This window comes from Maylandia zebra, linkage group LG1 (genome assembly GCF_041146795.1).
Source record: "Maylandia zebra isolate NMK-2024a linkage group LG1, Mzebra_GT3a, whole genome shotgun sequence".
In the NCBI taxonomy this organism is placed as follows: domain Eukaryota; kingdom Metazoa; phylum Chordata; class Actinopteri; order Cichliformes; family Cichlidae; genus Maylandia; species Maylandia zebra.
This window is the reverse complement of record NC_135167.1, coordinates 16173258-16187387: the sequence shown is the minus strand read 5'-3', so window position 1 is coordinate 16187387 and position 14130 is coordinate 16173258. Positions and strand designations below refer to the sequence as shown.

Here is a 14130-nt window from a genome sequence, read left to right as displayed (position 1 = left end):
AAAGAGGAGAACAGCCCTTAATTTGAAAATAATCTCTCTTGATTCATTTGAAACTATTGAAGGCAGTATTTGGTAGTGAAACTAGCTCACACAATGTGATATAAATATATTGTTCGTGCTTGGGTTGGTTATGCTTATATTTGGCAGACAGTGACATTTCTAAAGATTGCTAATGACAGGTCTGCAGGTCGCAGGAATGCCAAAGAAAATAGACGAAGGCAAGGTAATGTTCTATCTCAAGTCAGTACTGTCAGTCAGCAGAGACACCACCTGCTACAAACATGTACCTAGTTTATATTTGAGTACGTGGCCACTGGAAGCGCAGGTTGAAATTGCATCACAGTATCAGCAGCATTACTCCACTAAACTTCATTTTCTTTCCCATGTTCCCACCCCACAGCTTCCCTCTCAGTGTCCTCCAATTTTGCGTCGTTCCGTCTGCCTCTCTTGCTTTCTGCTTCAGTCTTTCTTTCTTTCTTTCTTTCTTTCTTTCTTTCTTTCTCTGTTTCAGTAAAACTCAGTATGGTTAATGAAAAGCCCTGCAGCTCATAAATCAACATGTCACCATCTGCCACCCCTCCTCTCTCTGTCTGTGTGACTCTTTCTCTCGTTCTCACTTGTTCTCTTACCACCTCTATTTTCATAACAATTCCTTCACACCCCGACTTTGTTTCCTTCTCACCCTCCCTCTTTTCTTCAGGCATGGGGGTAAATCTCAGTAAATGTGGTCAATCACTGTATTAGCTGATATTTTCAGGCAAATTGAGCTTGGTAAGCCTCTTCTTTAATAGTGCCAGGGCAAAAACTTAGCCAACAGCAAGAGAAATTGTAATGAGCTGCTTCATATATTACAGGAGAGTTTCGCCTCAAGCTGGCTGGAACTGTTAAACAAATGGTTTGTGTTCACAGTGTTCAGCTGCAGTAACAGGAATTAGCTCCATTACTGTTAGCCTGGGGAGTGGCGTGCTAATTGCTAGCCTAAGTGGCACTTTGGGGCTTTTTCTTTTTACTCATCCATTTTAGTTTTGCTGTATGCTTTCTGCTAATTTTGGGGGAAATTTATAATTAATACACTATGATCAGCCACAACATTAAAACCACCTAATTCTAATTTTACGTAGGTCTTGCTAAACTTCAGTGAAGGATCTCCAGCCCTTGGGACAAAAACATGGGATCTCTGGTGGTATCCTGTGGTGACCATATATATGCCTTTAGGGGAGGTTGCAGAGCAGGTCATCCTAATCGGAAGATTGGTGGTTTGATCCCTGGCTGTTCCAAATGTCCTAAGACTATGAATGTGTGTGTGATAGAAAGCACTTGAAGGAATGGGTGAATCAAGAGGTTCAACAAGTTATATAAAGTATTTCGAGTGCTCAGGTAGAGTAGAGTAGAGAAGCACGATATAAGAACCAGTCCATTTACCACTTCAGGACCGATATGGGCATTACAGTAAGTCTATAGTTCATGAGGTATTGTATATAGGTTACATCTAAGCAGTTTTTGGTGCAATATCCTATTTGTGAAGACCGTTGTCATCAAGGGGTGATATCTCCATGGGAGATGGATTTGTTCTGCAGTACTGTCCCAGTGGATGTAAATGCGAGACCAAAAGTTTTCTAGCTTGAGCATTGCAAAGTGTCAATCTATTTCAGCTGGTTCTGATGTTGTGGTAGGTCTCCACAGATGTTGTACACATTCACCAAACTGACCCTGAAATAGACATTAAATAAATATTTTAAATAGCTATAGTACAGTGATCCTATCCCATCTGGTATCTTTTTATAACTATTGCTTTTTGCAGTATAGCACACAAGTAACGATGCCCTTGTGCAATATCACTCAGATGTTGGATGGTTAAAATTAGATTTCTTTTAAGATAAAAAAGCTGAAAATCTAAAGATTTTAGTTTGAATATAATACAACACAGGACCAAAAGTAAGAATTTAGTACAACAAAATTGAGTATTTTCAGTGATTTTGTCTGTAGAAACCTCTATTATTTTGGCAGTGCAGTTTCGGGTTTTATTAAGTCATTTGGACCACTTCTATTCTGCTGGGCTTCTGGATACTCCAAGTGATATTTTCAGCAAGTATTCTGGCTTTTCCACAGCTTCCATGGTGTCATCTATAAGTGCCAGCTACCTCTCGCTCTTTGTACTCACAGCTCCATAACTTTACACTTGAGCAATATTTATTACTGTGGTAAACCTGAGCAGATACTATAAAACGTGATGGATCTCAATGGGCCAAACAAGTGTTTTTTTGGGCTCATGTGACAAAATAAGACAGTATATATTCCCAGTATTCACATCAAGCTTTTTTATGCTAATAAGCAAAATTTAATCTTAACAATCAAGTATGTTTTTTCCCATCCATATCCAATCTCTGAGCTGTCACAGAAAACCTAAATCCTAGTGTCCTGTCTGAAGCTCAAGTCCATTTGTTTTTCAGTCTGATTGTGGAAGTAGTGTACCGAGGCAAGTATTTGTTGTGCTATAGCTCAATCTATACCTCATACATGCAGCTGCAACTGTGTTTCAGTGCACAGTTTAGTTTAGAATTATCTTGCTGAAAAAAAACAAACCCTTTCTAGAAAAAGCAGAGATCTGGAGAGCCACATATGTGCACTAATGCACCCCTATAGCATCAAAGAGGATGATTTTGAATGGAAAAGAAGCCAGATGGTTCGATGAGCCCGCTCCTTTTTAGCAAAGAGAAGATGCAGCATCTATATTATATAACTTGGAATTTTGATTCATCAGCCCACAGTACAGTTTTCAATGTTGCCTCAGTCCATCTTAAATGAGCTCGGGATCAGAGAGGGTAACGGCATTTGTTCGAAATGTTGTTTTTTTTCTTTACGCTGTATAATTTTAACTTGCATTTGCAGTTGCAGGAACAAACTGTGTTCACTGGCAATGAATTTCTGAGCCCATGCTGTGATTTTCACTGCAAAATCATGTCTCTTCCTAATGTTGCACCACCTGAGGCCTGGTGATTACAACTATTTAATACTGTTTTTCAGCCCTGTCCCCGGTGCACAGAGAATTATATTTTATATTGTAAATGATGTGCTCCAAAATATCTTCATAATTATATGCAGTGGGCCAGAAACATCCGGAATGATCCAGAACAGCCACAGAAATCCAAGTATCCAACATCCTGCCTGCACACTCTGCACATCCTTTTTAACTTCTCATCCCTGTCATTCTTCCCATTCCCGTGTTCCCAAACCAATTCTCTGTGAATAGCACGCATGGTCGTCGATTAATTGCTGTGACAACTGCATATCAGCAATCATAAGACATGATCATTTGACCAATCATGGCTCATTGTTATGCAATTGTATTAGTTTTGATTGTTATGCAACAGTGCTATTCATAAAGATGAAGAATCCTGCAGTCTACTGAGACTGTAGACGTCTACAAAAACGTTGCATCCAGAGGGTTTAAATGACAGTAAAACCAGGTGAGGCTGGCATGCAGTAATGTGTGGTGCAGTTTTATAACAATGCACTGTGTTGGACTGATGCAGGGCAAATTGTGGTATCTATGGGTATTGCTAGGTTATGCAGCAGAAAAGGTGGTAAATGCATATATTTCAAGGGGAAAAGCATTTAAAACCTTATTAGTTTAAAAGTCTGCAAACTTTTAAATGATTTTGATTAGGTTTGATGGGATATTTTGTACATGCAATTTTTATTTCCTGTTGACAATTAGATTTCCTTTATCTCCTTTTTCTGAATATACAGGGAATATTTAGGCGTTTGCGTGTCTGTTAACCATCTTGGCGTCACTTTCCTTTTGTTAAAAGGATTTTTACTTTTTTCAAACACATCCCACTGGGAACAGTTCCAGCTTTTACAATGACGTTAAGCCTCTCTAAAAGTCAGGAAGAACCCTGCTAATACAATCTAACTACAGACAGGCTCAGCCAATGCTCTAGGCCTAAGACTGATAATACACTCTAACCACATTCTGGCTTAACCATGCCCTCAGGCCTAATACTGCTAAGAGACATTGTGAATAAAAACAGTTTTAGACGATGTCTGTAGGACAGCGCTAAGACTGTAAAATAGCTTGCACAATTGCCAACGGGGCATGTACCAGAGCGAGACTTATGAGGATATATGCGCATCAGAAATATCTGTAATTCTCTGTGCAGATGGGAATTTTTTAACATCAAGTTTATAACAAAAAAAATTTCTTGACTAAAAAAAACCCCAAAAAACTCCACATTTTAAATACACTAAAGATCAAGGTACCTCTTTCAGTGTCTTAGAAAAAAAGTTTACTAAATACAAATAAATATATTGTCAAAAAACAAACAAACAAACATTTCTTTGTCCAAAATAAAGGCTGAACGTGAACTCTGTGGTTTATTACATGTTAATGTTATCCTTGAAGTTGGAAGTTTTAACTTGGGAGTCTATGGGCACTGACTTAGTGGCCTTTAGTAGATGTCAATTATTTGGCACTTCACCAGTTTGCTTTTTGAATAATGCAAAAGGGAATACAACAAAGAAACAGCAAAAAAACTAAAGAAAGAAAGATATTGAAAAGTAAACACTAAACCATGCAGGAGGTGATCATCCAAAATAAAAATAGCTAGCAACACAACAATAAAGCTTGAAACTGGGGTAAAACGTCTCTCTTCTATTGTACAAATTGTGTCAAATAGCTATTCATTTTATTGATGGTACCCCCATAATATGAGTAATGAAAGTGCAAAAAAGCCAACCTTCAAACACAATAATAATTGTACACTGTAGTGGATTCATTAGAGGGTTAATAGAGGAAGAATTGATCCTTCTGTGCCTCTGCTTCCAAAGCATTCATTCAGCATGGATGACTACAGCAGGAGCACCATCAGCACTAATAGGGAAGATGGTTAATAACCCCCTGCAGGGATGTTATTGCTTCTTGCAACAATGTTTAACACATCTAAAAGGTAGGTCTACCTTGACAATACTATTTAACTACATAGCAGGTAAGCCAAGAAACCAGAGACCCTAATGTTATTCACTCTTCTCCTTTTCCTGGACTTGCACATCTCATATAATTAAAGGACAAACATTCCCTGACACATTAATTAGACCAGATGTTCATGGCTAGAACAAAAGCTTTGACACATTATTTCATAGAGTATTCATGCTAGCATCTAGAGCTCAGCAAGCCAAACACGTAATGATTGTTCAAGCAAAGTCAAAGTACATACAGCTTTGCATTTTGACAGCATTTGATAGTATAATCCTGTATGTATTTTGTCTGTCTGTGTGTGTGTGCGTGTGTGTGTGTGTGTGAGAGAGAGAGAGAGAGAGAGAGAGAGAGTCAGTAAATAAATTATACACTTTAGGACTAATTGGTGAAATTTGTCGTTTTTGCATGCATATCTGTGTGTATGTGAGGGTACACACCTTGAGATAATCTCCATCTTGCAATGAGAAGCTCTCAGCTTTCAGCCTGATTCCTTTGCCCTTTTCAGTAGTAATGCGGTAGATGCACTCATGGTTGTTATTGTAGTTGGAGGGGAAATTTGGAGAAAGGAGAACACCTTCTGGTCCCAGTGAGGAGGCCCCACACTCAGCTGTTGCGAGGCAGTAGAGGAGAAGTTACAAAATGAGAACACTTCTATCTAATTATCTCTGAATAGCAGGCTTGGGTTATAATTTATTTAAATGAAAAAAAAAAACATTCTGCATGACGTGGAGAGAGCATGGCGCATATTAAGTAGCGCCACAAACTTTTTTTCAACTCGGCAGAGACAATGCAAAAGTCTATTAAAAAACAGTGGAAAAGTCTTGAGCCACCGCTCTTATGTTTCTCTAGAAAAATGAGAAATAGGTGAAGTGATGCAAACATAAATGGAAATATAGCAATATGGTATAAAAGGCAAAAACAGAGTTTGCACCGTTCTAAAGAGCTTGAATGTCAATATTCAGTTTGACTACCCTATTTTTTTAACACAGCCTGAACTCTCTCGTAATTTCTTTAAGTAGTCTTCAGAAAGAGTTGAAAGCTTCTTGAAGGTTCATTTTTCTGTCAAGATTATCCCAGTAATCTCAACGTTGGGATTCTGCAGAAGAATTCATATCTGATAGTGTCCCACTGCGTGGTTTTCTATCCATGCTTTTACTGCATTAGCAGTATGTTTGGGATCACTGTTATGCTGAAAAATGAAGCCGTTGCTAATCAGACCTCTTCCAGATGGTACTGCCTGGTGGATCATTTTTAGATGGTACTTTTATGCGTTCATAATACCATCAGTTTTGACAAGATCCCCCAAAATAAAAAGCTTAACTGCCTCCCCGATCCATGACAGAGCCTCCACTGTGTGTTACAGACGGCTGTAGACACTCACTGTTGTACCTCTCTCCTGACCTCCTCTGTACATAAAGATCGATGATGATCTGAACCAAGAATGTAAAAATTGCCTCTGGTTTCCAGTCCAGTTCATGTGTAGCTTAGCATACATCAGCCTTCACTTGGTGTTTCCCTTCTGTAAGAATGGCTTCGTCACTGCCACCTTTTTCAGTGAGGCCACTTCTGATTAGGTTTCATTGAACTATAGGGCCAGATGCATCTCGCAGGTCCTGTGCCAGGTTCTTTGCTAGATGTTTTCCTGTTTCTTCAGAAGATGGCTCTCAGTTATTGTTCATCTTCGGTAGGTAATCTTTTACAGAGATGGGCAGTAAGTAATCGTATTAAAGTAATCGTATTACAGTAACGCGTTACTGTAATACGATTACTTTTTTCAAGTAACGAGTAATGTAAGGGTTACTAAAACCCTGATTTTTTTTGCGAGTGTCTCATGACAGTGACGTAAGCGAGTGCCACGTTCGTGACAACAGCTGTGTGCAGATCAACAATGGACAATATATCGAGTGCGAGTATGAGCGTGCAGCGTTTAAAGCCTGGAAGTACTGACCTTACTTTGAGTTTGATTCCGTAAAAAGTGACGAAAACATTAGCGTCCGCTGTTCACTGCGTTGGAAGAAAACTTCTTTTTACAGCGAAAAAACCCCAAAACTTCTGAGCAAACACTGAGTGCGCTACAACGGAACGTGAAATTCACAGAGAAACTCGTGGATTCTTCCACTGACTGCTGCGGCACACCTGCAACAGGGCAAACCTCCGCCTGCTATACAGGTGAAAATAGAGCAACAGGACCGCTGAGTCTTTGATATTTTCTGCTGTGTTTCACTTGCATTTATTTGAAAGACTGAGTGTAAACACAAAATAATATTTTATTTTATTTTATGTGCTGGAATGTGCAGAAAATAGGTTTAAATGTTAAACAAATTTCTTCCAGTCAGAGAATGTTGCATATAATTTATTTTTTGCTTGATGCATAAAGTTAAAATATTAAAACTAATAAAACAAGTTTTAAAAAGAGACTTTTCCATTTGATTACATTTTGTATGATGGATTATGCAGAAAAAGTAGAATTGGGCTGAAAGATCTATCGCTTTATCACCTATTCAGGTTGTAAATCGTGTTTTAAAAAAGTAACTAAGTAACTAAGTAATTAATTACTTTTGAAAATAAGTATTCAGTAAAGTAACGGGATTACTTTTTTGGGGAAGTAATCAGTAATTAGTTACTGATTACTTTTTTCAAGTAACTTGACCAACACTGATCTTTTATACCTACCACTTCCTCTTTTTTCTTCCACTTGTCCAGTTTCCTCAAATTTCTTAAGGGCACACCATGCTGAGATAAGCAACATTAACAGCTGATAACTCTTTGGTACTCACTTTATTGGTGCAGAAATACTATTTTATGCCTGTTAAACTGTGCTATCATTGATAATGTTTGTAGTTTCAGCTAAAAGGGGGGGGATTATATGCATTTACAACACACTGCTAGTCACAAAATGCCTGAAGAGACTATTATGTTTAGACACAATACTGGTTCATTCTTTAGGTTAGGGCCCTTTTTTATTCTTGAATGAGTCATATGTCAGATTAACAAACTAAAAACATTGCCCTGAAAATGGTCAGGTGTAAGGACTGGACTGAAAATGAGAGACAAAGCAGCCAATGTTGAAACATTTGAAAGACCTTCAGAAAGCCGGGACAACTACTGTTCAAGTCCAAAAAAAAAAAAAAACCCTGCAAAAATATAAAGAAATGACTGCTGGCTCAAGGCTCTTGCACTGTACTGCAGTTCAAAAAGCATTGTCTGAAATATGCTACAAAAACAACAAAATAACTTGAAAATAAACGACAAAACATTGATAAAAGGGCAGAAAAACAAAACAACACACAAAAAAACCCTGTAAACAATAAGGCTGGATAAGTATGTCGGAGAAGTCCTTCATGAAATTATACAGAATGATCTAGCAGGTGCCGTGCCTATCAAAGTTTAGGAATTCATATAAACTGGTACTTTGTACAAATAGTGTTTTGTCATATGCAAATGAGGAGGAGATAAAAGAAGAGAGCCGAGCAGGCTTTTAACTCCCACTGAAGAGGACCACCACTACTTAGAAGAAAAAAAGAGGAAATGGGAGTAATGAGACAGACGAGAGAGGGTGGTTTGAAACAATATAAAACACACTAAAAAAAGACGCAGTGTTTATCAAATCTGAAGAAATTTGAAATTCAAAACAACATTTCTGTAAATGTTCTGTCGTGTCTAAAGCAGATTAAGGTAGGAGGTAAGGAGCATAAATAAAGGAGAGTCACAGCAATTCTTCAGAAATTCCTTTTAAAGTGAAAAGAGTACAATAGAGTGGGAGTAAGAGAACAGAGCCTCGAGAAGAGGGGCAGGAAAGGGATAAAGAGAGAATTGGAAGGGGAAGAAAAGAAGAAGAGATAGCAGATGAACCAAGACAGACAAGCCTGAAAATGCTCAGAAAGAAATTAGAAAAGGGAAAAGGGGAGTAACAAAAGGCACGGTATTAACACTTTTCATATAGCGCCTAATGCCCCAATTATCTATCAAAGGACTGTCAAAATATAGAGGAAGAGAAGGAGAAACAGAAATTTAGACAGAGACAGAGCGCTAAAGAGAGGAACATTTAGAAGGAACGAAAGGGGATGAAACTAGTGCACATTGCCAGCTGCTCTTGCTTAGTTTCCTCTTAGTCAGGCTTGATCTCTTGACAGATAATGCTATTATAGCATTTTCAGTCTGCTCTTTCTGGGCTTCAAAATTACCAGCAACCACCAGGATCCAAGAAAACATTGATACGCATCAAACGCTAAGAAGTTACAACGTGCAAACAGCAAAATTCTAGCAAATAAAACTAACATTTAACAAGTCGATTATTGTTACGTTAGCAATACAGTAATACTGTTGAATTAGAACAATGCTCCAGGTTTATTCATATGGCCAAGAATTTACTTTAAAAGTTTTGTTTTATTTGCCACCTGCCAGTTGTTTTCATAGAAGAGATAACATCTTCAACATTATATTTTTTAGTTTAATATTACATAAAAAATAGTCTGAATGTAAAAAGAGCATCTCTAATGTCATCCTGTTTAACCTAATAGCACCCTGTTGGTGCAATAACACTAGCAAAATGAATTTGTTAAAAATGACTGTGTAATGAGAGAATAAAGGAATTTTATTTTTTTAATTTACATTTTTTAAGAACACCAAAAAAATTTTTTAAATAACAATACTTTTTTTGTTTTTTTTTTTAAGTTTGCAAATATATTCACAACCTCAGAAAGTCCAGTTTGACTCCTGCTAGCAATGGAAATGTTTTTCAAATGAAGAAATAATCTACCATGATTTCTGTTTTGCATGCTGTGGCTATCAATTTATATTTCTGGCAAATCAGTCAACCTAAGCGCTGACATCTTACCTATACATCGTGGTAGCGTGTTGCTCCAGACTCGCCTGCCTCCTCCCAGGCAAGTGATCTTGCTCTCTCCCTCAAGTCGGTAGCCAGGGAAGCAAGAAAAGTTCAATGAATCACCAACTTGAAAGCTGAGTCCCATTCTCCTGCTGGATGCTGGTACACCAGGATCCTCACATGGCTCCAAGTCATACTCTGTAGAGACAAATTGTCATGAGTCAGCATAAAAAGAAAGAAGGTATTAATTAATAAGAAGTGTGCAAAAATTGGTATATTAGCCAACACTAGAAAGAAATGCATTAACACTACATGTAAGCATTTGGAGCTGTGTCACTTAAGAGTCATAAAGACTCATTTTAAATTCCCCAGAATAATTTAAATACTTAAAGATTAATTTATTAAACTGTCATTAGCTTAAATTACAAGCATGTTAAAAAGGACACATTTGATTTAGTTTTCCCTGCTTCATCTCATTATGAAAACATATGCAGCAGTCTCATCTAAGACTGCTTCATCCACTGAGATAGGAAGCTCTGTAATCTGTAGTGCCAAATAGGTTTGAAATACTTAAGAAAACTGTCAAAAATTAGTGTATCATGTATCAGGTCCCAAATAAAAGTAAGTAAGTAAATGTAAGTGCAGCACTTAACCAGATGTACTGCATATCTGCCAAAATAACCAGTTAGGTTTAATAATGCATAAAACCCATTTTTCATCGCATATTAAAAAGTTACTTGAGCAGGTGAAACACTGTATCTAACAATTTGGCTTATTAGTTTGAAAATTTCAACAGTCTGCCATTAAAGAAAAGTCAGTGAATTTGTTATTTATTTATTTATTTTTTGGTAAGGGATCATCATACAGTCACTAACAGGCCAACTTAATAAGCCTTGTAATTTGCTTTAAAATGAATTTTAGCCAATGCAATGCTAAAAAAGAAGTAAAAAAATTGTGTTCAGGTGTTCTTACCTGAGAAAGTGATATTAAATCCTTCGTAACTCATGGAAAAATCTGAAATAAACCGTAGCTGAGCGCTGAAGTTCCCATAGAGTCCGGCTTTAACACTAGGAGGCAGCACGGAGCCAGTGAGTCGAGCTACCGGAACCTGAAAATTGCCATCCTCTGTGATTGACAAGTAGTCATGGTTCTCTTCCAGATGGAAAGTGTGGAAAACCAAATGGACTCCTGAAAGAACAGATGGCAAAATGGATAGATGGATGAAAGGATAGATGAATGCAAGAATGGATGGATAGGCATGCAGTGTAAGATAGACAGTTACAGATATGCAAAGCATACACTCTATCAGGCAATATATATAAGCAATAGTCTAAGCCACTGTACATGAGATTCTTATCCATCATCCAGTACCATCAGTGAGGAATATGCTCTGTCCCAAATCCATCTTGCATAATGTGTAAGTCATATAAAACTATCTGCAGTGACAAGAAAACCATAGAACCCCCACAGCGCTCTGATCTCAACATCTCTGAGTCAGTCTGGCATTACATGAAGAGGCATTACATGAACATAGTGAGAGGGCTGTGGCAAGTTGTCTAAGAGAACTATTTTTTACACTTGAAAAATTGTCCAAGTGTACACTGGAGAATTTGTGGCAAAGAGCAGCCACATTTCATTGCCTAACACATTTTTCCATATTATTAAAATATGAAAAAATACATATTTTAACATGTTATAACCAGTGATTGACATTTCCATTACATTTGAGCATTCTTACCTTTTCCATGGGACACTTCTATAGTCCAGGTGCAGTTAAGAGAATTGGGGTAGAAGTCAGGAAAGCCAGGAGACAGAATTGTTCCCGTTTTACCATAAACATAACCTCCACAAAGAGCTGAAAATGTGACAGACAGAGAAGATTGGAACACAGCTGGATATTTTCTTTTATTCAAAAAACTAAAAATGTACACGTCTTCAGTACCGTTAAGAGGTCGCCACCAGTGATCGGTGTAATGAGTTCCAAAGTAACATGTTACTATTGTCACATTACATTTTTCAGTAACACAAGAAAGTATTGCATTATTGTACTTAATTCAGTAATCATGTTATAGTTCAATTATGTAGTTACTTGTATTACAAAGGGTCTTTAGTTGACTGCATAATGGCGAACATGCCTTTCCCTTCCAGGGAGGAGGAAAATGGTGGGGTGCTCTACAACTTTTGAGAAGCGACAATATGGACACTACATTTGTTTTTATTGCACGCAGGACAATAGCACAATGGTAAAGTGAAAACTGCGTCCAAGACAGAAACATAATGCTGCTAACACAGCTTGGCTCATTACAAGTATGTGAAAAGTGACAGCATGCTTTGACAAAGCTAGTGAAGAACCCAGAGGGATGTTAAAAGCCTAGCCCAGCAGCCAGAGCCTGATCTTTAACAGTGTTAAAAAAAAGCAGTGATGATGAATCGGGCTTCTAGCGTTGTAGCATCCATTTCTACATGTTAGAGTAGAATCAGTGTGGAAAACATTTTGAAATCTCTTAGAGTTGGTTTTCAACTTTGCTTTTCGTTCAAACTTAGCAACACTAAAATAAAGACTATAGTGATGCTTTCGTTATTTCAGATTGGAACCAGGCTGCAGGAGAGGGGGCTGAGGTAGATATTCTTAACCGGTAACTATGTGACAATACATTTTAGGTCATGACACAAAATTAATGTGATTAATTACTTTCACCATGGATAACTAAGTAAGTACAGTATTACATTATTATCTTTTAAAAAAGAAACCAGCATTTCTAATAGATTACTTATTTTTTGAGTAACGATCCCAACTCTGCTCACCACCTACTGGCAGATTAATATAAATTCTTTATTAAATTCCTGGGACCTTGGCTTTTTTCCCCCCAGCCTGCAGAAAATCCCCCCTGAATTTGGTGTAGTTAGCATGGTGTTAAATTCAGGCCTGTACTGAAGACTTACTCTATGATTACATAAGAAGAAAGATTAATGTACAGTAGAACAACGTATAATAATAAAGAATAAAGATCTTAAGATGTTAGTCATACATAACTCTAATACCAAAACCTGGTGTCTCAGGTCTTGTAGGTAAATCGACCTGTTATGCGTGCAAACATTCTACTGTATAGTATGAGCAGTGAGCAATGAGCAGTGCTGATTTCAGCAAACACCCTTTGTGTTAGAAAAGCTTTTGCAAAGAGATTTTGCAAAGTGAACGAAACAAAGGTTAAAGATGAGCTTACTGCAGAAACAAAAGGACAAAAGGAAAGAGCAGGGAGAATGTCACAGACAAACAGAGACTGGTTTGTTAAAAGAGAGTGAGAGATTGGTGTGTGTGTGTGTTACCAGATACCTAGCCTCCACACAGAGCAATTCACTGATATGGAACGGGACAAATTCATTTGGGGTACTGCAGAATGAAAAATGCCATAGCAATGTAATGGAGAGTAAAAGAGAGCTAGCAGTACATCAGAGACTTCTGAACTAAGATAATATATTGACTCTTTGCTTCTCTTTGACTGAGCTTTCATCGCTTTCAGTACTATTCAGAGCAGTTCAGATAAATTTAATTCAATTAAAGCGCTTCAAGGTGTTTGACTGGCATGGCAATAAAAGGAATCTCTTTGTCAGCTATAAAACAAATGGATTCCAGACTATAAACAAAACAAACAGACAAAACATTTTTCTTCACTGTCAATTTATATATATTTTGGTACACAAACGCATCTTTTAGCTACAGAGATAAATGCAGTAGTCATTTGTTTGGTGAAAGGTTTATAAAAAGACTATTTATGATTTTGCATTTATGAGGACAGATTTCACAGCTCCTCTAATTTCTTCGTGCTGCAGGTACTCCAGCGTGCAGACCTCGTCTTCACCCCTCTCTCTCTCTCAATCTCTCAGTCTGATCATTTTTCTTCCTACTATTCTATATCATATTTCAACAGGGCTGGGGTTGATTTCAGAAGCTGTGATACGAGCTGTTCCCTCTCACTGACTAGCTGTCTTGTGAGTGTTGCAGTAACCTGTGCCAGCTTTTCAGACTCCCATCAGGATTTGGCAAAAACTAGGACACTGTCTGACTAAATGACCCTTGTTAAGGGAAGCACATGCGCATGTCTGTCTGTAGGGCTGTGCCATATGACCAAAATCTCATATCCCGATATAAGACATCTATAATCCCGATAACGATATAAATCACAAAAATGTAACATTTTCTGTAAATTCTGTGAATCTCGGGCAGCTCGACTTGCGGGAAGTGTTTCCAGCTGGACGTCGTGTGTCTGGAGTCGAGTGTTTTAACCGATGCATGAAACAATACATTTTTAGACATAAGTTGTAA

At 37.7% G+C, this 14130-nt stretch overlaps 1 protein-coding gene across 1 annotated transcript in view; it reads right to left on the bottom strand.

The window, feature by feature from the left end:
- The window catches only part of LOC101487496 (CUB and sushi domain-containing protein 1), a 457578-nt gene that overhangs the window by 110982 nt on the left and 332466 nt on the right, over positions 1-14130 (bottom strand). The window contains exons 21-24 of the mRNA XM_024803309.2: positions 11545-11661; positions 10779-10994; positions 9816-10004; positions 5416-5585 (exon numbers count right to left, since the gene is read on the bottom strand). Of these exons, the coding sequence (XP_024659077.2) occupies positions 5416-5585; positions 9816-10004; positions 10779-10994; positions 11545-11661 (692 nt within the window). The remainder of the gene's footprint in view (positions 1-5415; positions 5586-9815; positions 10005-10778; positions 10995-11544; positions 11662-14130) is intronic.